Source organism: Lactuca serriola, chromosome 8 (genome assembly GCF_051521515.1).
Source record: "Lactuca serriola cultivar US96UC23 chromosome 8, Lser_US96UC23_V15, whole genome shotgun sequence".
NCBI classification, from domain to species: Eukaryota; Viridiplantae; Streptophyta; class Magnoliopsida; order Asterales; family Asteraceae; genus Lactuca; species Lactuca serriola.
The window spans coordinates 259,646,851-259,671,630 of record NC_136415.1 but is presented as its reverse complement, the minus strand read 5'-3'; the positions used below and the strand labels follow the sequence as shown (position 1 = coordinate 259,671,630).

Sequence of the window (24,780 nt, the reverse complement as noted above, 5' to 3'; positions counted from 1 at the left end):
GTTTACCAATGATGAGAGGGATATCCAGAGGATACATTGTGCCTTCGGAGCGAGACTTAATTAAGCAAGTGTTTCTGTCACCCGTCATTATGTAGCAGAATTGATCATCAAATTCCACTCGATGGCCTGCTTTACATAATTGGCCAACACTGATGAGATTGTGTTTAAGGCTTTCTACATAAGTAACCTTTTGAATGGAAAAGTTCCCCGTGGTGAGAACACCGTAGCCTCGTATGATGCCATTTGCATTGTTTCCAAAAGTGACATTTCCACCATTGCATATAGGCCTAAAATCTCGAAGGTATTCTAACCTTCCGGTCATGTGCAAGGAGCAGGCATTGTCGATCAACCATTCTTCTTCTTGATCCTCCTTGCACAATGCCTACAAAAATTAAGTGGTTAATTTGGGCACCCAAGTGAGTTTGGAGCCCGTGGTCACATACGATTTGTTAATCGATGCATGATGCGAGGTGGCAGGGACAGGTTTTAAGTCAACTTTCAAACCTAGTCCTGGGTGTTTGAAGTTCTTTGGAGTTTTGTGAGATTGTGAGTAATTATGAGTACTTTTGAAGAGATAAGGATTGACCCTGAAATCCTAGGTGTTGGAAGTTCTTTGAATTCTTTTACATTGACATTGACAAGAGAACTTTTTGTCATTTTTCCTAACATTTGACCTGTTCTGAGTTTTTAAAGAAAAAGTATGTTTTTGTCCATTCCGAGGATTGTCAGATTTGACCTTTTTGTTTGTGTGTTTTGAAAAGGTGTTTTGTGCAGGTTTGGCAGGTGTGAAGGCACGTGCAAAGCTTTTGTGATGTGATTTCTTAAACGTTTGAGATGACCTTTTGGGTGCCGGAGTTGGCAAAATTCCTTTCCATTTTTGAGACTTTGACACTGAAAAGGTTGGAGTAGGTAAGATACCTTTCCATTTTGGATCATTGATAGAATAGATTTGAAATCCATTTGAACGAAAAGACTTATCCTCATGTTTGGATATTTTTTGAGTATTGTCAGAAAAAGTGAACTCTTTTCTTTTTGTTTTCTTGGAAACAGTTTTCTTGAAAAGATAATTTGAAAAAGTAAGCTTCTCAAGACTTTTTGATTTAGGACATTTCACAGATTTCTTAACATTTGAGCAAATTTCTCGTTGCTTGTCACGAGAGCGAAATTCTTCTTTAAAAACTCTTTTTGCTTCGGTCTTAGGAGAACCGCAGTTAGTGATATTTAATTGCGGTTTCCTAGAATCTTTAGAAGATTTTAAAAAATAGTGACTCGATTCATCTGAACTTGAAAAGTTGGGACTTTGAGAACATTGACCAAATTCAAAGTTTTCAATTGGTAATTCATGATTAATTGGCTCAATAATCACATAACTCTTGACTTCGATCAGTGGAGTAGTGCTTTGGACTACCGTAGAGTAAGTCTTGGTGAATACTTCTTTGGGATAATTGATATTAGGTAATGAGACAGATTGCGGTATGTGACTGCAGTTAGAGACACTACGGTCAGACTGTAAGGATGGGAAGTCTAAAGAGACTTCAGGACTTTCAATAAGAATCTCCTCATCAACTACGGATGATGTCTGAGAATCTGTGTTGTTGACATGAGTAGAAGATTCAGGGAGAATTTCTACTATAACACAATTATTACTCAGATCATGAAGTTTTCCAAAGTGGGCTTGGATATCCTCAGGAAATGTTTTGTCATTGACTGGAAATAAGAAGTTGCGGTCTGGTGGGACATAGGGACGTTCTGGTGTGACCGAGGTGATGAGTCCGTTGCGGTTGGGTAACCATTGGACCAACCCCAGTTAAAAGTGTTATCAACATTCCCATTATTAACAAGATTCTCAATAGCCTCAGTTTCATTAAACGGCTTTTCAATTAAAAGATTTAAGCGTACAATTTCATTTTGTGCTAGATCTCTTTGATTTAAGGCTATTTCTAATTGAGTTTCACTAAGCATTCTAGCATCCTTTTCTAACATTAAATCCTTCTCTAACATTGCAATTTTGAGTCTCTTATTGTCCAAACATCCTCTAACATGGAACATCTCATGTGAAGCGATGTTCTTCTCATCTAGGGCTTTATTGTAGTCTGTAAGGACGGCAGCACAAGTGTCATTGAGTTTACGACCGTAAACTCATGGGGGAATTGGTCCCTCAACCGTAAACTCACCTGAGGTGAGAATTTGAGGAGTAAACTCCATAGTGAGGCCTTACACTAATTCCTTGCAACCCAATAGCCTTCTAGCACATAAAACAAAGTGTTTTCATGCATTAGGGTCTACTTACTTACTTATTTAGTGATTATATAACTAATTAGACATCATTATGTGTCACTACATGTTTCACAGGATCCGTGTAAGTGTTCAAATTCTCATTTGACACCTAGCATCCTACCCGACATTTTCACCCGATCCACACGCTACAGGTGAGTTCATACCCCTTAATGAATCTTTTCAAATGTTTTTACATGTTTTAGGGGGGGGGGGATACAAGTTAATTGCAACAAGTGTTAGTATCAAATCATATGTGATTTATAACTTGCAACTAAAAAGGATTTTCTATACTTCTAGCTACTTATCAATAAAACTGCTTTAAATAATTATCAAATGCATTTTCAAGGATAGATTGTTGTTAAACTATTTTCAAATTGTGTTTAAACTACTTTCCTTTTAAACTATATCTATACTAATATATTTATATAAGTAAGACTTGAAGGACTTAGGACCGATAACTCGCCTTATTTCCTGTTCTTGTTTGATTGTGGTCTTAGGGTATATTGTCATCCATCCGACTGTCGTTGATTTCTTAGTTATATATCATATATATTTGTGTTAGATATGAAAGTCTTCATCTTATTTAATACCTTGTAAATCAAAGGCATGCAATCCTACACTCTATTTAACTATAATAGGTATAGTTAATACTACTGCTCGTTACCTCTATTACTACTATACTCACTATAATTGCTACTATTACAAGTTAATTCACGTTAAAGAGAACACTCTATGTACTATACTAAAAGTTTAATATACTATAACACAAGAGAATACACTAATCCAGAGTATAACACACTATCCCTCTATACGACACTCTACTGCGCAAATACCATGTAACCAGAGCTTCCCGAAAGGAAAGCAACACTACATGTATAGATCTATACATGACAAACACTATTACATCCCGACTGTTAACTACAGTCCGAGCCGTCTAGGCCCAGGGGTGGCACTACATCGCTACACTACGTATGACCGGGAAGGTCATCGGACCCTCTACTATCATCCAGTTTGGTTACATGAGAGATCATATTCATATCCAAATTAACACACTAAGACTTAAAGTCTAAGCTAACTTCCCGAAGTAAATAAACATATATTACTAAATGAAGTCTGCAACACTACTACAGCCAACCGGCAATACTTTTCTTCATTTACGTTACTTGAATGAAATTTATTACCTTATTTTTATAACTGAAAGTTTCAATGGAAATACTTTTACACATTCGAAGGATTTAACTTACATATGCTCAATTCTAGAAAATATAGGATTTTTTAGGGATTTCTACTATTCTTAAACGTTAATTTCAGTTTTTATATTACATGAATGTAACCACTTTTATACAAGCTACGACACTAAATTCTTATGAACTCACCAGCTTTATGCTGATACTCGTTTTCAAAATAACTTGTATCCTTAAGTCAAAGATAGACAGGTACTGGTGCAGCTTTTGAGAAGATGGAGTGTATACAAGACTCATCTTTTATTTTGTTATACTTTTGGTGTCTATCAAAACTATACAGAATACACTTGTAATTAAATTCATTATATTAATGCAATGGTTGTTGTCGCTTGTTTTTACTATTATGCAATTGTTATGATACTGTACATGACGTCCTCCACCCCAGAACGTATTCCGCCGTTCTCAGGTTTTGGGGGTGTGACACCCCCCCCCCCCCCTTTTTTTTACACTAACTTATCAATCACCAAAAACAATGGAGACGAATGCAATAGCCAACATCCAACCATGTAGTGCCAATATAGCAGTGACGACAAAGAACGAACATGAAACCCACATATGCTCCAAGATTTACCAATCTAAATTTTGTAAAATGACAAATGCAATAGCCCACATAATCATGTACAGAGTAATTATCCAGTAGCCCAAAACACATGCATAATCAAGACCATGCATTTTGATTATAAAATTCTTTGTAGATTATCTTTTAGAATTTATTCACTTCTTAAGTTTGTTGTAAAGGACTTATCAATGATCTCTTGTATGCTGAAGCATCTTCTTGATCGATATGTTCTTCATATGACAATTGAGTTATTCGGTAGAAATATTTAGTTAGTGCAGACTTACCAACTTCTTTCAGCTTTGTTCCTACATCATTCAATAAAATTATGAAAATAAACTAAAATATAAAGATCAGAACAAGTAAGTTAAAAATTACTTTTGTGGCATTGATAAGTTAGTTACCTGAAGATGATAAGAAAAATTTGTAAGCAAGGCATTTTACCAAACAATTGGTGGGCATATTAATAAAATCACTTTAAAAATGTGTCTTTTAAACTTTTCCTTGTCCGTTAATGACATTTTCACATCACAAACAATGGTTTAGTCGAGTTCAATAAAAATTAATGAATTAAATAGAAATCAAAATGAAAAATAGAAAAATAAACCTCAAACTAAAGGCGGTGGCCATGTTATATATAGTCTTGATTTTTGTCACGACCTTATGGTATCCACAGGTAGCCATGGATAATACCTTCACTTACTCTTTAAAACAAACGAAAAAACAAATTTTTAGGTTAATAATGAACAAAAGAATTTTTTGAACACTTAAGAGTAATTTAAAATACCTGTTTGTTCTAAATAACTTTGGAATTGCAATTGCAGGTTTGCAAACTCTGTCATGATTTAAACAGAAACTCCAAATCCTACACTAAAATAAAAAAAATGTAGTTAATCTTAAGGATTAGCCATAGATTAAGATTGTGAGCATTGTCAAGGAGATGACCTTGTGCTAAAAGGGAACATTGTGAAGCTTACCTACCATTGATATTGCAGTTTCTTGCTCGAAACCGAGTCAATCGACAACGTACGGAGGGTACTCGTAACAAATGGATGCTAGAGACTCAAGAGAAAAAGGAGAGAGACAGAAGAGATGTTGTTTGAGGATGGCTGATGGTGTACATAATTTGTCGGCAGAGAAAGCATCGCGGGTGTAAGTTGTAATGGTGGAGCCGAAATAGGGTTAAGGTTTGTGTGATTTTAGGTTACTAGTGCAATCCAAATTTGGAAACTATGGAGAGGTTACGATTTGTGTACACATTTTTTCAAAAGAAAAGGAGTTTTTAATTTTTTTTAGATGACATTATCAAATTGATCAAATGGTGGAAAACTATAAAGGAAAGTCAATCAATGAATTTGATTGTTGAAGATGATGTAATCAAGTTTCTCTTTTAATAATATTTAGAGATATTATCTTTATAATATGTATGACATATTGTTATTTCTTAATAAAATAATAAAATAATAAAATAATGTCGTTCAAAAACAATTGCAAAATATGAGTTGTTAAATATCTAAGAATGGCAAATTGTATAGAGCTGAAGGACTATTTTTGCAGTTCACCAAAAATCGAACTTTTTTTTTAATAGACACGAGAAGCGACAACAAATAAAAACCATATGACAAAATGAAGACAGCCAATAATGAAATATAAAATAAAGCACGACGAGTGGGCCCTTCTATGACCTATCGCCTTTCACATCTCACATCTCAGCTCTCACTTCTCACCTTTCTCCCCCATCTCCTCTCCTCTCCTCTCCCCTTTCACGTAACGCGGCGACAGCTCTATTTTCCTATCTTCCTCCTCTCTTTCCTTATCAAGCAAACTCCATGGGAGACAACTGTATCTGTTGATTTATAAGAAACAGGGGATGCTGAGATCGATTGACTGTGAAACCAAAAGACGAATCGATAGTTTTTTGTCTTTGAAAACTAGTAAACTTGTAGGTCTTTGCGGGTTTTATGGGGAGTGGAACATTTGTGGACGGGGTCCTTCGTTGGTTTCACCATCACAATCGTCGATCCTCTTCTGTTCCTAATCCTGATGGCCATGTGAATCTCGATTCTGAAACAAAATCATTACCCTCGTCGTCATCATCTTCGAATCAACTCACCATTACCGAAGACTTTGATTTTTCTGCACTTAAGGTTATTAGGGTTCCCAAACGCATCAGTTTTCCACCTGTTTTCCCCTCACCTTCCGCCCCCATGGATCATAACAGAAAGGTTTCTTTCTTTTCATCTCTCACGCTCTCCAGATCTTTTATTATGAATATCAGTAATGAGTTTTGCTGCGATTAATTCATGTCAATTTGGATCCTTAACGTCGCTGTTTTCATGACGTCATAGATTTTTAGTAATTTGTACTCTGGGTTTTAAAGAACAAACCATATATAGCAAAATACACAAACTAACCATCAAACAAGACGATAAATTGAATAAGTTGATGATTGATTTCATTTGTCCTTTTCCTTCTTGCTTTTGTTGATAAGTTGATCCCTCTACTGACAGTTTTGTGGGAGTAAGTATGAGGACCAGTGGCTCCCACTGGCCACAAGAACAAGTATACTGTAATATAGTTGATTTGATTTGTCTAACCAACCCCATTGTAGATGACGTAAATGTTGCATAAAAACAGACTTTCAACTGAATACAAAGTTTGGCCCATTTGGCTGCATTAACAAGATGCATCTCTAGTTTGTTTCTGTTTTGTGGATTAAAGGTGTGTTTGTTATTGTTGACCCAGATTGAAGCAGAGTTCTTCACAGAGTATGGAGAGGCAAGTAGGTACCAAGTTCAAGAAGTTATTGGGAAAGGAAGTTATGGTGTTGTGGGGTCGGCTGTTGATACTCACACAGGCGAAAAGGTTGCAATCAAGAAGATCAATGATGTTTTTGAGCATGTTTCCGATGCCACTAGGATTCTTAGAGAAATCAAACTCCTTCGGTTGCTGAAGCATCCTGATATTGTAGAAATCAAGCATATAATGCTCCCTCCTTCTAGAAGAGAGTTTAAGGATATTTATGTAGTTTTTGAATTGATGGAATCTGACCTTCACCAAGTTATCAGGGCAAATGATGATCTAACTCCTGAACATTATCAGTTCTTCTTGTACCAACTTCTTCGTGGGTTAAAATATATTCATGCAGGTTGGTTCTTTTTTTATCTTGATAATTTACAAGCCTGATACCTACTTACTACAAATACTTGTATGAAAGAATGGTGCAAATATATGTATGTATGTATGTATACTTTTGTGTTTGACTATTTGTCATTTGTGCAGCAAATGTGTTTCATCGAGATTTAAAACCTAAAAACATTCTTGCTAATTCTGACTGTAAATTGAAGATTTGTGATTTTGGGCTTGCTCGTGTGTCATTTAATGATGCACCATCAGCCATATTCTGGACGGTATGTTTAAACCTATATGTATGCTTTGTCTTCAGTCACTTTTCTCATTTGTATTTGTATATAATATATTACTACATTTGGTTTGTTGTTCAAAAATCGAAATATATGATTATGATTATCAGATTATGTATGTGTCATCAGTCATACTCATATGTTTGTATCTTCTTATTTCAATATTTAATTTAATTTAATTTAATTGTTGCAGGACTACGTTGCAACTCGATGGTATCGTGCTCCTGAACTCTGTGGATCCTTTTTCTCAAAAGTACAATGCCTCCTCCTCCTCCATTTCATTTTTTTTATGTAGTCCAACTTTTTACCTTTTTAACAGCTTCTAAAGCTAAAATTACTTATTCACCGATTGTTGAAGCTGTTAAGAATTGTTGACACTGATTTCACCCTGAAACGAATTTACTAGTTGTTTCAAAAAACTGAATGTGGTTTTTTTTTACGTTGTGATATTATAGTAATAAGGAAACAAGATTTATTTAATGTGTGTGTATGTGAAAAGTAAAAACTACATAGGCACCTACCTGCCCACTGTTTTTGTCTTTTAATTATATATTTTTTTCATCATGTGATGTCTTGTTTGCAGTATACTCCTGGCATTGATATTTGGGGCATTGGATGCATATTTGCTGAGATTCTTACTGGAAGACCATTATTTCCTGGAAAAAATGTAGTTCATCAGTTGGATCTCATGACTGATTTGCTTGGCACTCCTTCCTCTGAATCTATTGCAAGGGTTGGTTTTTTTTTTTTTTTTTTTTTTTTTTTTAATATCATTCAAAATGATGCTTCAAATGAGTTATATCTAATCTTTAAAAAAGTGCAGATTCGCAATGAAAAGGCACGAAGGTATCTTAGTAATATGCGCAAGAAAGCGCCTGTTCCATTTACACACAAGTTTCCTAATGTGGATCCTTTGGCCCTTCGCCTATTGGAACGCCTGCTTTCTTTTGATCCAAAGGATCGCCCATCAGCTGAAGATGTAGGTGTATGATTGATTCTATAAAGATGACAATTGACAAGAAAGAAAGAATTGGGGATTGATTTTGCTTTTTGCAGGCACTGGCGGATCCCTACTTTCAAGGCTTGGCGAATGTGGAGAGAGAACCTTCAACTCATGCCATATCAAAGATGGAGTTTGAGTTTGAGAGGAGGAAATTGGGAAAAGATGATGTTAGAGAGCTCATCTATCGAGAGGTTTGGTTGCAACTTTTTTTTTTTTGATACATCATTTTGAAGTTAAATTTTTATATCATCAACCAAATGCTCTTATTATGCACATGGGATATGCTTTCTATGACTGTTTTCCTTTCACACAAAATAGAGATTAAGAGCAAATCTTAGTCTCACCTTTTCAAGTGAGACAAAAAAATTTGCAATTTTTGTCGGTACAAGGCCTTCCTGTTATCTTTTGTGACAAATTAGTAATGATAATATTTGGTAGATAAATTAAATTTTGCCAGATTAGAATAGGATATTTTTGCAATCTTCATATGAAAAAAACTTGGTTAATGTTAAGGTTGTCTTATTTGTAATTGTATCAGATTTTAGAGTATCATCCTCAGATGCTTCAGGAATATTTACGTGGTGGAGAACAAACTAGCTTCATGTACCCAAGGTCATATGCTTTCTGGGCCCACTTGACAAGTTGTACTGTATTTGACTTTGACAAATACAATAGTTGTCCCCACCCAAATGTTAGTTTTGATAACAGTTGAAAAGACGTGAATGCCCTTTGATTTCTAGGTCTATTTCAATGAAGAGGATGAGATAGATGTCTTTTGCTCGAGAGGCAGCCCATTGTTGTAAGTGTTTGGGTGGGAGAAAAAAAAATTACAATGACATACATGGTTCTGAGTCCCAAGTCCCAGTCCAATGCTTTAATCCATCTGAAAAAGATTATTCTTATGCATAAATAACATTTTCCATTTTAAATTCTCACCCATGTTTGTAATTTACAAATACAATAGTGGCGTTGATCGGTTTAAACGACAATTCGCACATCTAGAGGAGCATTATGGTAAAAAAGGTGAGAAAAGCTCGACTCCTCCCCTGCAAAGACAGCATGCCTCACTCCCTAGGTAAGTTTCTACTCTACATGATCAGCAAATTTAATTCGCAATAAGTTTTATACAGTAACAGTATGTTTTAATATTATATGTTTATTTTTCTCTTCAGGGAAAGGGTTCCTGCACCCAAGGCAGAAACAGAAAAAGAAAAAGAAACATCTGATGATACTGAAAAGCGGAATGCAGCTTCTGTTGCTACAAAACTTGACACGTCAAGCCCTACAGGAGTATCAGACAATCCATCAGCAGCAGCAGATGAACAAAAGGGAAACATGAGCGCTCGCAGCTTGATGAAGAGTGCCAGTATCAGTGCCTCCAAATGCATAGGTGTCCAGGGAACAAGAACAGATCCCCAGGTAACTTTCAACCATTCACTTCTAAATATCATTCAACAACTTTATATTATTTTTAACATAACATGCTACTTCCTTCAACAACAGACCAACTTACTATTATTTATTTTATTACATGTTTACTTTCATTTATTATTCGCAACACTATGGACTTTACCCATTTATAGCATTCTACTTCAACTTTTTTTTTTTCCACATCAAATTATATGAACTATTAAAATGGTGGTGCAGGAAGAAGGTACAACTGAACACCAAGAGGAGATTGATGGGTTAACACAAAAGCTTGCTGTTCTAAAAGCATGACGATGTTTTAGAAAAAGCTACTCTATTTTTAGTCTTCGTGTTCTGAGATTAGCTTCTTACACGGGTAGGACTCCTGAGGGTGTTGATATTCTGTTAATTAATACAATGTTTAAGTTACCAAGTATAAAACTACAAAGATTTCATGACTTAAGATGTTTTGTCCTTCAACTATTCTTAAGGTTATCATAATTTTTTTTATTTAATTGGCTATTAAATTTCTAGTGCTTCTCCACTAGTCTAGTATAAGTCACGTGTCTTGTAATGTACATAGTTGTGTCAGGCTAATTTGATTCCGAATATGATGAATGCCAGTGGTGGTCATGGGGGTTGTGCCTCTTAGACCAGAGGGAGGGAGTGGTCTTATTAACTTATTACCATTCCTTTTTGTTTGTCACATTAGCGGCCATCTCAATTTTGCCATGTTTATTTTTGCCACACTAGGAATGGTAACCATGACATGCATTAAATAATTTTTTTTAATAATTAAGTTTAAACAATAACCTTAAATTAAAACTACATAACATGAAATTATAAACCTAATTTATTTTATATATATATATATATATATATATATATATATATATATATATATATATATAGGCTTAGGTTATTCTATTCAAAGTAATTATTGTGTTATTGTATGTATAAATATGGACCAATTATTTTACATATTTTAAGAAAGTAATTAATACATATTATTGAATTAAATATAATTGAAAAATACCATCTAATTTAACTAGAAATGTATTTTAGTCAATTAATATAGATTTAATAAAGGAAATTTGCATATTTTAAGGGATCATGGATTCTATTACTTTTAAAAATCCGATTTTATGAATTACCTGATTTTTTTAATTCTAACGTATTTTTTAATTCTATCCGATTTTATTCTGTCAGAATGATATTTTGTTAGAATAATATTTTATAAGAACACTAAGATACACATTTCTGACATAATACATATTCTTACAAAAATTTGATTCATACATATTCTTATACATTTCTTGAAAAAAGACAACAATCTTGAACCATAGTTGAAAAATAACAAGATCCTTATATATTCACCAACATAGAAATTTGATTCATACATATTCTTACAGAAATTTGATTCATACATATTCTTACAAAATAATAGCCTTATATATTTTAATACAATTATACATATTTTGATTAAAAAAACTTCTTGAAGCCTTTGATCATCACATTCCCTTCACACATTCTATGAGAATAATTGCAGATCAAATTATGTAGAATAAAAATATGTGAGAATGATTTAATATGACAAATAATAAAACAAATTATAGTAACTTTGACAGAATATACTGATATAAAAAATAACAATGTTACATTATTGCATAATAGTTCATATTAGAATCTTTACTAAGTTCATATTCTTTAAGAATGCTGGTTTTCAAAACCTTACTTACAGTTCTACCGTCATCATTACAAAAAAAAAACACAGTAAATAATACAAAAACATCCAACTTAGAAAGGTTTCAATTTGACATTGAATTTTGCAAAAATAAATAGGACAGTTCCATTTTCATGTTTTGAACCTAATAAAGGAAACTAACTTTTTTTAAAAGAATAATAAAGAAATGTTGTTCTTAAACTGCAACTACTAGGTCCAAATCTTGAAGTTGGTCGGCAAAATCCAAGTCATTTTGGCATACCCAAAAACTATGAATTGAGTTTACTAGTTCCAATAGCACCAAAAGTTCTATTAGAATGCAACAGGATGAATGTTCATATTTAAGCACTCAAATATTTTTTTAGTTTTTCTATGTGATTTAACTATTAAAAAGTTTTGTTTTTATAGCTTGTTGGAATTCATAACAAGAAATAACTAAAAGTGCAACATAAAAAGGCTTGCAAGCAATCAAATTTAACCACTAAAATATTTTTTCAGTTTTTCTATATATGCAACAAATCCAGTATACAAAAAATTTTTAGACAAACCTGCAATCTTGCCCTTCTGATTTCTTTGTGTTGAGAAAATGCAACATAAAGAGGCTTGCCAGTAACCATCGTTCCATTCATCTCATTCAACTATAAAATTAGATACAAAATTTTAACTTTTTACATATACTATTCGAATATAATAAAAATAATAAATGCAAATATCTGCTTACTGTTCTAGAAGCTTTCTCAGAAGTGGAAAATGCAATAAAGCCTGATCCTTAAGTAGTTCCATTAGCATCATGCGTGACCTGTTACCTGTTGATAAACAAATACACTTAACAACTGATTTATAAAATTAGTTTGTATCTAGAGTAGTGATTCTTGATTAACAAACCTTACAAGAACAAGAGAGCAATAATGTAAGAGAGTTGATCGTCATATAGTTTGCAAGTAGAAAAACTATTTTTGTTCCATATAGAGCAATACTCTACACCTAACAACCACGAAAAAAGTAAAACCTCTTAAAAGTTGAGATAAAAAATATAGAATCAAACCTAATACGAAGGGGATTGAAGATGCTTTTACAAGTAAGGAACATTGATTTGGTGCTGAATTGCTCGTTTCCGATTCACCACAGGAAGAAATCTCATCATTCCGGCGAGCATTACTCCATCACCGAAATGATCGACGAAGAAACAAAAGCAAAATCAAACTTTCGAATCTACCTTCTGATTTGGCGTTGTTGTTTTTCTTCTCTTACATACGCAACGTTGTCTTTTACTTTGGGTTTCTGACTTCCTAATTCAACGGGTTTGAACTATGAAAGAGGGTATGTCTGGAACCTGGGCTAGTAAAAAAATTGAAAATTAATTTTGAGGGTGGGCCTGGGCTTACCCTAGCCCTCACGTGCCTCCGCCCATGCCTTGCAGTCGTTCACGGTGGTCGACTGCCCCAACTGTGTCAACATCTTCTTCAATCCACCTGTGTAATCCAGATTGTTTAGCTGCAATAGAATGAATCCACCCTAAATTTGTGCATAAAAGTTTCAGACAGATAAAATTTTTTAATTAATGATCACATGCCTGCCATAAAATTGGGGAAATAAGAGTTGCGATTGGTTCTGGAGATGGCAATGGTGTTTCTTTTGGTAAAACATAGAGTTATGGTGGGCAATAATCTGGATCTAAAAGACCTCGATTGGGTAAATAGTTTTTCCCGATTCTGAAATCGGTGGTGTTTAAAGGAAGAAGATGATAAATTCGATGAAGGTTTCTCGATGGTTACTGATCGTGTACGAGAGGGAGATGAGAGGGAAAAGGTTGGGGGCGACGATGAATAAAAGAGAAGAGAGAAGAGGTGGACGTGAGGATATATATTAGGTTTTAAAACTAATATTCTTAAATTAAAGGGATATTAATTGATTTATATATTTACCATAATTAATTAAATATAAGATTACATATTTACCCTTTTAAAATGATTGACCCATATTTATGTATACAATAACACAATACTTACTTTAAACACCTGAACCTAGCGCTCTCTCTCTCTCTCTCTCTATATATATATATATATATATATATATATATATATATATATATATATATATATATATATTATATAACTGCACAAATGGTCCCTATGGTTAGCTGAAAATTGTCACTTTGGTTTAAAAAAGTTTGGACCAGCACTTGAGGTCCAAACTTTCCATTTTGTTGCGAGTTTGGTACAATTTACTTTGAACTTTTTTTATAAAGACGATTTTGCCCTTGTTTTTTGCTTTTTTTTAGTTATTTATTTATTTAAATATTTTTCTGATTAAAAGATAAATTAAAAAAATTAAAAAAGCCAAATCTCTCTCTCTCTCTCTCTCTCTCTCTCTCTCTCTACTTTTGAAGAAAATATCTCATCTAGCTATCTTTCCATTCTCGTTTTCATTTGGTTTTTCTAAATCATAACTCAATGGAAATCATTTGAGTTCTTTTTTTCGAGGGTAACTTAAGAATCGGATTCTTAAATTCGAATCAAAAACTAAAATCGTGCATGTTTGTGTTTCTAGAAATTAATTTAAGATTGTGTGTGCGTGCTCTAAATTTTTGGAAATCAATTCTTGGGTGTTCATCCCTCAGCTTCATCTGGAAATCGATTTTGATCTAGAGACGATTTCAGAGATGGACGCCACCTCTATCAACATCTCTCTTACAGATCTGATAATAGGGATGTGGTCAGACGAATGAAAAGATCGAAGACAAATAAGAAGATCGAAGGTCCGCCATCTGAACAAATACATCATTGTCTACACCTTCTTCACCTCCGATGCCATTGTTAGGGTTTCATAAACCTGTACTAGGATAATGGTGGTGATAGGGTTTCAGATCTTGAAACCAAAACAAAACCCTAATATAGACTCGTTCTTACAGATCTTGAAATGAGAAGGAGGCGGTGTTAGGGTTTCAGGAAACGAGAAGGGTGACAGGAAGAGAAGAAGAGAGATGTAGACAGATGAAGGGGTAGTGGGGGGTGTTCTTCGTCTCCTGAAGGATTCAATTTGGAATCTTCTTCTGTAGCAACTGAGTTATAGATCGTCTTCATGGAGTGGTTAAAACTTCTCCAGCTTCCTCGATCTTCACAACTCCCTAGATGAGATGATTAAAAGTGATCTTGAAGTTGCATACCCAGATCTTCAAACTAGGAAAGGGAAATCATATGGGTGTCTTGATCGTTTGATTGGTTCCTAACAGTTTAAAACATGATTTCATTTCGCTGTGCAATTTATGATTTAAACGAGAAGCACAACATAAATCGGTCATTGAGAAAACTTTTTTTTGAGGATAAACTAAATAGATTAGGTGAAGGAGAGAGACAGAGAAAGAAAGTGTGACAACCCAAAACTTTTCCCGTTAACGTTAGCCCAATTTCATTAAATAAATTTTGAATTTTATTTTGTTCCGACAAACTTTTATAGCTTGGAAAATCATTAATTTATATAATTGAACTTTATATATATGAGTCGGGACCAAAACCTCGCAGAATTCCGAGTTTTCCTTCGAACAAAACAACAGTTCACAGCCTAACTGTCGTTCACGACCGTAAACCCATTTACGGCCGTAACCTTTTTCACGGCTAGTGACAGGTGGCCCCCACCACCGACCATTAAACCCCTCTATAAATACGAGCCCCTACCCTTCATTTATACTTTTTTGGCCGAAAACTCCCTCTTTCTCTCTCTAACCTCTCAACCGTAACCACTCAAAACACCCTCTTTCTTCTGAAAATCATCAAGAATCACCTTTAGAGGTTGTTTTGGAGTATCTAAAACGCGTTTTTCATCGAATCCAACATCATTGTTCTTGAGTTTATGACCGTACACCCTTCAAATCTTCAAATCTTCAAAGGACGCAAACCGTTTACGGCCGTAAACCCTTCAAAGATTCATAATTCCTTAAAGAACACTGTTCACGGCCGTAAACCCCCTTCACGGCCGCAAACCCTCCCTAAGTGGTAAATTAGACCGGAAACCCGTTTTCCCCGATTCAATCAAGTCCCATTAAGATTCCTTAACCGAAAGCAAGTGTTTTTCTAACACATTATCTAACGAAATCACCAATTTAGATACATATATGTATTTAATTATTATTAGGATTCCGTTAAGTTCCACATACAACAACTCGAGGGTCTTCTTTTCCAGTTCATTGATTCGACGCTTGCACAAAACTAACAGTGAGTTCATACCCCTACGCTTTTATGATTTTTAACGTTTTCAGGGGGGAATACAAGTAAAAGCACGGGTAATATTGTGTTTAAAAATATAATTTGGTTTATATATTTTCCTATCATTAGCACACATCGAACGTAGAACTTACTAAACATAATAAACATAGTTACTACTAGATTTGCGGACAGTTTTATAAACATGTTAAGATACAAACTTTGCAAACACAGTTTTTCAAACAAGGAAACAAACTTACGAATTATAAAATGAAAGATACTATTTTATAAGGATTCATGTTAACAACAAAAAGGGGTTTTCATAATATTATTTGTGGATTCGTTGAGAGAACTACAATGTGAGACACGTCTTCTGGGAAGTCTACTCTTTGTAACCCGATCTCCTGGAGGGAGAGCGTGAGTTTGTGTATAGATCTATACGGGAGTGACAATCCCGCACCCTTACTATTAGCTCCAGTCAACCTAGGGTGACAAACGTCATTTAGTTCACGACGTCCGAAGTACATCGTAATGTTTATCGTCCATAGTATGGTTATAAGAACTAACTGGGGAAACAACGACTCGTTCACGTAATAATGTACTTAACAATCAGTCATCAGGGTTAATAACTAGTGGATTACTTAGTATGTACATCAGGGTGATACGAAATTAACCTCTGACTTGCAGTGGGATGGGTGGTTTCCGCCTCATTCCCTGTTCCTTGTTTGGTTGTGGGTTTAGGGCTGAATCACCCAATCGACTGTCTGTTTAATCTTGCTTTCTATAACTCGTATGTACTAAGTGATCACTGGAGGGCATTAACAATACTTTCAGTATACAGAACAACACGTTTTCAACTAGTTTTATTTATGTAATAGAACTACTATATGTTACTGGTGGCAGTTAGTGCTTTCAAACAGAACAATGCTTAAACATCATAAGTATGGTAGATACTTATACTTTTCGATTTGTAACAGATAACTCAATAACTTACATTTAGGGAAAATATAGGATTTTCTAGGATAAACATCAGTACTTTAAAACAATTGGTTTCTAATTCAACTAACAAATATTCATTATTATTTCTATAAATCCTTAGTCTATACAGTTGAGTTACGTATGAAGAATATCCGATAGGCTGTGGAATGTGTGGTTTCCGCCTTATTCCTTGTTCCTTGTTTTGTTGTGGGTTTAGGTGTCACAATTGGCATTTCGCTAGGAAATTCTATTCTCATGAAACCATCATCTATTGCAAGGCTTGTACTCTAAGTGAATACTATACTCTATTCTCGTTCAAATACATCTCATATGTTTAAATAAGGGTGGGAAACCTTAGAAATCCCGGTCCAAGTTCATTATGGACTAGGATTCTCCTATTGGGCCTAAGGGACCAATAAATCATCAATTCATAAAATCTATAACATTTTGGACCATTTGGGTCTAGAATGATTCATTCTAACCCTAATGGGCCTTATTGGGCCATAACAACTCCAATTAACCTTAATAGACGTTAGAACCCATTCTTTTATACTATTGGGCCGTGAGATACCCTAAAGGCCCAATGGGCCGAACGATTTTAGGATTAGACTCCAAAAATCCTAACTAAAGTTTAAAGGGCTCAAGCTATTCCAAGTCCTACCTTCTTTGGCCCAATTCTCGGCCTAACACAAAAGAAAAAAAAAGAGAGAGAGATTAAACATGCAAGTGCCACCTAATCTTTGCATGGTGGACTTCCATGCTTAAACCCACCATATAACAAAGAAATTACATACATCCAAGCTAACCACTTCCATATTTCCCTCCTTCTTCTCTCTTCTCTCTAAATCTCGGCCAAAGGCCTCTTTCTTCACCATCTCTTTTTCCTTTCAAACACTTTCAAGACTCTCTCAAGAGCTCCTCTCTACTCCTCTAGATTTTTGAGATTTGTGGGTAGTTTCAAGAGGATCTTCACCTAGATCATCATCTTTGGTAAGTTTTGCTTAGATCTATGATTTAAATTCTTGATCTCTTCAAAGATCTCCTCTTACATCCATATATTTGTGGATTATGTTCTTAGAACCATCTAAGTTCAAGATCTACTCAAGAAAGTTTGCTAGGATCAAAAATCTTCTTCCACTTCTTCATAAAAACCGATCCATCACCCCAAGGTGAGTTCATACCCCTTGTTTTCGGTTTTCATATGATTTTGGGGGAGAATACAAGTTGCTTTGTGTAGATCTATGTGTATATGCATGACTATGTGTGTTTTCCATGAATTATTTGGTGATTATGTGTTGATTACTTTATTAATCTAAAAACATGTTAAGAACTTGAAGTTTATCACTTGGATCTTCATAAGAACCTTTATAAAAGTATGTTTTATCACATATATTACATATAAACTTGTAGATCTGGGAATTATACACTTAAAATAGCAAAAATGACTGTTGTGCTCAAAGATCTATAACTTATACTAAAAAATCAGCTTTTGACAGGAAAGTTTTAGCCCAATCTCGAACTGTTTTGACCCTCTTAATGGAAAGTTTTTTTCAAAACTGTTTTACACGGATAAATTTCATATTTATACCTTTAAGATGACTACTATCACGTTTTCATACGATTTTTCTACAATATTTGGCGAATTTTACAAAACTGCCTATCAGATTTGAAATAACTTCGGACCCGCCTGTGAAGGTGAGAAATTTCACACTTGTTAGAAGCTATTAAAAATTATGAACAAAGTAGACAAAATTTCCAAACTTCCAGAATTTACGGATCCAAATTTCGACTTAGGATGATTTTTCTACAAGTTTTCCAACAACTAGGTCGGAAAAGCTCAAAACCAGAAAATGTGTATTTTCACAAAAATCAAGAAATTTTGATATTTTTGACAAAAAAAATGGGTTTTAAAATGTTATTTTTACCACAAACTAGTCATCAACACTAATTTTGAACAAAATGGAGACTAAAGTGTATTTCTTACAAAAATTGGGCCTTAATTGTAAATTTTTGGTTTATTGGGCCAAGAACGTCATTTTTACAAAAGTGGGCTTTTATGCTATATTAGTGAATAATTGAACCAAAACCAACGATAAACTAACAAACGGATTAATTTGATCATTTTCTAAGTTATTGGGCCTTAGTGGCCCGTTTTTTTGTGTGATAGGTCATGTATACTATTTATATGTTTATTGGGTCTCATTTACCCATTAACATGTGCGACGGACTTTGGATACTATTTGTGTGCTATTTGGGCCTGTAAATACCTTACATGTGAAATGGGCATTAGTTGTCCTTATATATATATATATATATATATATATATATATATATATATATATATATATATATATATATATATATATTTCGGGCCCATGTTATATAATTTCCTTCCAATTTGGGCCTTTAAATGATTTACATGTTTAGCGATGCCTTAGTGGTTCACTTACATGGTTCAATGGGCCTGAAATGAGATTATACCTTTCTTCGCGTAAATTCGATTAAGGATCTAGTGAGTTTTGTCGGTTGGCACCTATTAAGTGTACGATCCTAGCCTGTAGTTATAACCAGAGTCTTTTGGAGAGAGAACGGGGATTTGTATATAGATCTATACGGGGATGACACCCCACACCTGAGCTGTTCGCTACAGTCAGACTAACTCAGTCTAGGGTGACGAAAACCTTATAATCAAAAATCAAAACCGGCGTCCAACAACTCCAAGAAAGGCGAAATTGTCATTGTTTAGTATGGATATGACGACTCACTTAGAGGAATTAACGTTATGAAGTTTACGGAAGACGATTCTCTTTTCTCTTGGATTACTCGGAAACATTCTCGTACTGGTACTCAACCTCGGGGGTTGGTATGACAGCTTTCTCTTTTACAAACAATATCGGGTTGTTTGGGAACATTCTCTTAACATGCTCTTTACATTCTCTTTACCCCTTTTAGTCAAATAAACAATAACATACATGCATTAATACAAGATCTGACACAAACACGCTAAAAAGTGTGCAGAAAATATAGGATTTTCTGGTGGTTTTCAAAGTTATACAGATCATTTTCACAAACATGCTTATGAACTCACCAACATTTTTATGTTGACCGTTTTTCAAAATAACTTGTATTCTCAGGAAACCGTTGAAGCAGGATGAATGAAACAAACTCATGGATATTGTGTTATATTTTGTTTCATCATACTCTTACTATTTTGGCATGTAATATTCAAATACAATACTCGATGTAAACAATGAATGTTGTTATATTACATTTGTGATGATGATGATGATGTTATGTTTCAATTATATTCACTGTAATGATATTTCAAGATGAAGTCACGCACAAGCCCCCAGACGTTTCCCCCGTCTGGTTCGAGGGTGTGACAGATGGGTATCTGAGCATTGTTTATAGTGAACTAGCATATCTAATAATACAGGATATGAAACTATAAATACAATGGGACTAAACAACTCTGAATATAATAATTAAAATACATACCTTTGTGTGCATTTTAGAATAATAACACAACAAGAACAGTAAGAGTCTTTGGAGGATTTGAACATTGCTATTAAACTCGGGCAGTTATGTAGTCGTATTGGGGGTGAATGTAGCCTGATCAACTACATTCATTCAAAATACGACCAACATGTGTTCCGGAGTAATCGTGATGGAAAATGAATCCAAAACTTACCATTTAATTATCCAAAGAGCTTATAGAACCAAACCTAAACAAAATTAAATTACTATAGGAGTAATTGGTATGCTATTTGTTTCTAGTGTTTATACCCCTTCGTGCAATACACTATAGACGAGTATTATTAGCCAGGAAACCCCTATCTCCCTAGTCAGGGAGTAGCAGGGTGGCTCGACCTAGAGGAAGACCCAGAAGGAGACTTAGAGGAAGAACCAGAGGAGGAACACGAAGTAAAACTTGCAGATGGACCCGCTGAGTCAATAGTGAACCTCAAAGAGGAAGAGTCCGAGGGAAATAATGATGATGACTCGGATGCAGAATCCGATGTCATCAATCCTCCATGTAGGGCCAGAGTACCGACTTATCGTGTGGGCCCCGGTGGCCCCATGCCCCCATGGGCACACGATATTTGGAGATGGAGTCACCAGCAGGGGATACAACCACACTATGGTAGGAACCGAGGTCTCTTCGATCTTAGTCATAGAGGACCAGCTGACCAGGCCCTCCCAGTCATGGTCCGGAGCACACGAGGTATTGATAACCGAACTCAGGACACCCTAAATCGAACGAAACAAATGTGGTTTGCTATTGAGAGAGATGAGAGACAAACACAGGAAGTGAACGGAGACTCACGAGCGAGATAGTTAGTTTGGTAGGTACAACTACAAGATACCGAGTAACAAGTAGCTCGTCTTCGAGGTGCATCAACTTCATCATCACCACCACCAGACACTTTCCGCCACAATTAGGATTAGCCTTTTCTTTTTCCCCCTACCATCCGACATGAATCTCTTTCGTGTACTAAGATGGTACTTACCAATGGAACAATTATGTGCTATCTTTATTTCAGATTACTACATAAATTCAATTATATGCACAACCGAACCCTCAAAGCCGCTAGATACTTAAGGATCTCGAAACCGAAACAACCCATATACTCTAAGGATAGACAGAACGATCGTGCCAAATCTGCGATTACCTACTACCGTAAATACATCATAGGGATGTAGATGGAAGCAGTGAGAATTATACAACAAGATGAAAAATTTATAGAGTACAACCAGGAATGACGATCATTACTTAGGATCTGGCTTATCAACGTGCAACAGGAAAATGTCATCCCACAAAGATAACACGCATGCCCGTAAGACACCAATCATGCAGATGGACTTCGCTACATTCCAAGGTACTGTAACAGCGGCAGTAACCGCTGCTATGGCACAACTCAACACAAACAACACCAATATAGGTGGAAATAGCATCGAAAACTCCACCCGAGGGAAGGAACTTGGAAACCAACAAGTGACAGCTTATCAAGGAACTCCAAACCCCAAGCTTAAGAGCAGGAAGTGGAAGTCTGGAAGTAAGAGAAAGGGACAACCCACTCAAGGGTTCTCAAAGAGGCAATATTTTGTTGCTGTTCATGCGACCATGACCCCTATTACACCAACAACCACGAGACCATATGCTGGAAGCCTTCCAAAATGCAACCAGTGCAATTTCCATCATAAGGGAGCCTTCCGGGAGCTGCATTGTAAGAAATGCAACCGAAAGAATCACACCACCAAATACTGTAGAACTTATCCATGCCAGAATCGTCAGCCAAATGAAAACAACAACAATTGCAACAACCTAGAAAACAACACCAATGATGAGACCAGTCACACCTGCTATGGGTGTGGAGGAACCGGTCACTTCAGGCGCCATTGCCCCAAGGATAACAATCAAGGAGCAGAAGGATCAGAAATGATCCTGACCTTGGGTCAAGGAAAAACAGTCCAAGACCCGACGGTTGTTACTAGTACGTTCCCACTTAACAACTCTTTCGCTTACCTCTTATTCAATAGTGAAGCCGAGCGAAGCTTCGTTGGTAAAAAATTCGAGCACTTACTAAAACAACAACCCTAGAAGCTAAACTAAGCCTTAACGGTGGAGATGACTAATGGGAAAACCAAATCAACCAAATATATTTATATAGGGTACACCATAACACTAAACAACCATTCATTTCAAATATATTTAATGTCAGTAAATATTAGGAGTTTTGATGTGATAATCGGCATGGATGGGTTAATCCCCCACTATGCTGATGCAATGTGTTGCGAGAAGGCCGTTTGCCTTCACCTCCCCAATCACGAAACTCTAATAATCTATGGTGATAAACATGGCACCAATCCTTGTCCTATCTCGTGCATCAAGGCACCGAAGTGCCTGCACCAGAAGAAATACGTTTTCCTAGCTCATGTTGTGGACAAGACCAAGGAAGAAGTAACCATACAAGGTATTCCAGTAGCATGCGATTTTCTGGATGTATTCCCCGAAGAACTTCCGGGAGTATCCCAAAGAGACAGGTCAAATTTCGAATGGACCTCATACTGGGAACCACATCAATTGACAATTCACCCTACAGGTTAGCTCTCGCCGAAGTTCAGAAGTTTTCCAGTCAATTGAAAAGAATTGTTACGCAAAGGATTCATCGGACCAAGCTTCTCACCCTGGAGAGCTCCGGTCTTGTTCTTCAAGAAGACGGATCCTTTAGAAGGTACATTGATTTTAGGAAATTAAATAAGTTCACTATCAAAAATCGATACCCACTCCCTCAGATTGACGACCTATTAGGCCAGCTTTAAGGAGCTAGTTGCTTCTCCAAAACAGATCTAAGAACCGGTTATCATCAGCTCCGAGTCCGAGAAGAGGACATTCCAATATCTGCTTTCCGAATTCGTCACGGCCATTTCAAATTTGTCGTGATACCCTTCGGTCTAACGAATGCTCCCACGGTATTCATGGACCCTACGAACTGAGTTTTCTCAGCCATTCCTAGTCGGCCTTTTCAGTATTTTCATTGATAACATACTTGCCTGATCACGAAGCAAGAACAAAATCCTGTCAACATCTATGACCGGCCTTGAAAGCATTAAAGCCGAAGAATATCACGGAGGAAGCACTACATGGATGGGTAAAACTCTTGAAGTCAAAAGACAAAGCTTATTGTTATAAGAGTTGAGTTGGGCGCTATCCGGGTGATCGTCGATAGATTAACCCAATCTGCCCATTTCTTGCTAATATAGAAATCAAACAAGACGGAAAGATTAACATGGACCTATATCAAAGAGATCGTGAGACTCCATGAAATATCAGTATCTATTATCTCGGATCGGGATAACGGAATTACTTCAAGATTTTGACAGTCACTTCAGAAGGCTATGGGAACATAGCTAGACACAAGCATTGTTTACCACCCTCAAACCAATAGTCAAAGCGAACGGACCATTCAACCACTCGAAGTCATGCTCCGAGCCTGGGTGTTTGAATTCAGAAAGTCATGGGATACCCGATTGCCCATGATTGGATTCTCCTACAATAATAGCTATCGCATGAGCATCAAGGTTGCTCTTTTTGAGGCTTTATATGGTCATAAATGCAGATCAGTCGTCAGTACTCTCAAGGGACCATAAACTATTCGCGAAATGACAGAGAAAATAATCCAAATCAGAACTCAACTTCAAGCATCACAAGTCAGACAAAAGAGTTATGCTGACAAATGACGAAAACCTCTGGAATTCCAAGTCTAATGTCGGGTACTCTAGAAAGTCTTTCCTTGGAAATGAATGATTCACTTTGGAAAAATCGGGAAAATTGAACCCGTGATACATCTGACCATTCAAGATTCTTGCCGAATTGGTCCAGTGGCTTATAAGCTGTAGCTACCTTCGGAGCTCAGCAACGTACACCCCGTGTTCCACATCTCTAATATGAAGAAATGCATATATGATGAAACACTTATCATTTTTTTGAAGAGATCGAAATAAACGAGAATCTCCTGTTTGTCGAAGAACCAGTTGAGATTATGGATAGGAAAGTGAGGTTCGAGGGAACGCTAAGTGCGGAATGGAATTCACATGGGAATGCGAAGGCCAGATGAAGCAGAAGTACCCTCACATATTCTCTCTTTCATGAACCTATCTTTTGAAAGAATTTCGGGACGCAATTCCCTCTAACAAGGGAATGATGTCACAACTTGCATTTTGCAAGGAAATTCTACTCTCATGAAACCATCATCTATTGCAAGGCTTGTACTCAAAGTGAATGCTATACTCTATTCTCGTTCAAATACATCTCATATGTTTAAATAAGGGTGGGAAACCTTAGAAATCCCAGTCCAAGTTCATTATGGACTAGGATTCTCCTATTGGGCCTAAGGGACCAATAAATCATCAATTCATAAAATCTATAACATTTTGGACCATTTGGGTCTAGAATGATTCATTCTAACC

At 35.8% G+C, this 24,780-nt stretch overlaps 1 protein-coding gene and 1 long non-coding RNA gene across 5 annotated transcripts; one reads left to right on the top strand and one right to left on the bottom strand.

Moving 5' to 3' along the window:
- The first annotated feature begins 5,778 nt into the window (after window positions 1-5,778).
- ATMPK8 (Protein kinase superfamily protein) lies at window positions 5,779-10,424 on the top strand. The gene is made up of 11 exons (XM_079017521.1): window positions 5,779-6,302; window positions 6,823-7,225; window positions 7,360-7,487; window positions 7,693-7,752; window positions 8,083-8,232; window positions 8,323-8,478; window positions 8,556-8,693; window positions 9,041-9,114; window positions 9,467-9,577; window positions 9,675-9,921; window positions 10,150-10,424. Exons 1-11 carry the CDS (start codon window positions 6,039-6,041, stop codon window positions 10,219-10,221), a joined length of 1,803 nt encoding a protein of 600 aa, XP_078873647.1. The 5' UTR covers window positions 5,779-6,038; the 3' UTR covers window positions 10,222-10,424.
- An 818-nt stretch (window positions 10,425-11,242) lies between these two features.
- LOC145070852 (uncharacterized) lies at window positions 11,243-13,481 on the bottom strand. 4 transcript variants are annotated; one of them, XR_013690111.1, is made up of 4 exons: window positions 12,709-13,480; window positions 12,518-12,616; window positions 12,354-12,438; window positions 11,243-12,270 (listed from the first exon to the last, which is right to left on the bottom strand). It is a non-coding gene; the product is annotated as an uncharacterized LOC145070852 (long non-coding RNA). The 4 variants fall into 4 exon arrangements; XR_013690112.1 differs by having other exon boundaries at window positions 11,246-12,270; window positions 12,518-13,126; window positions 13,206-13,481; XR_013690110.1 differs by having other exon boundaries at window positions 11,248-11,440; window positions 12,181-12,270; window positions 12,518-13,480.
- Window positions 13,482-24,780: the final 11,299 nt, after the last annotated feature.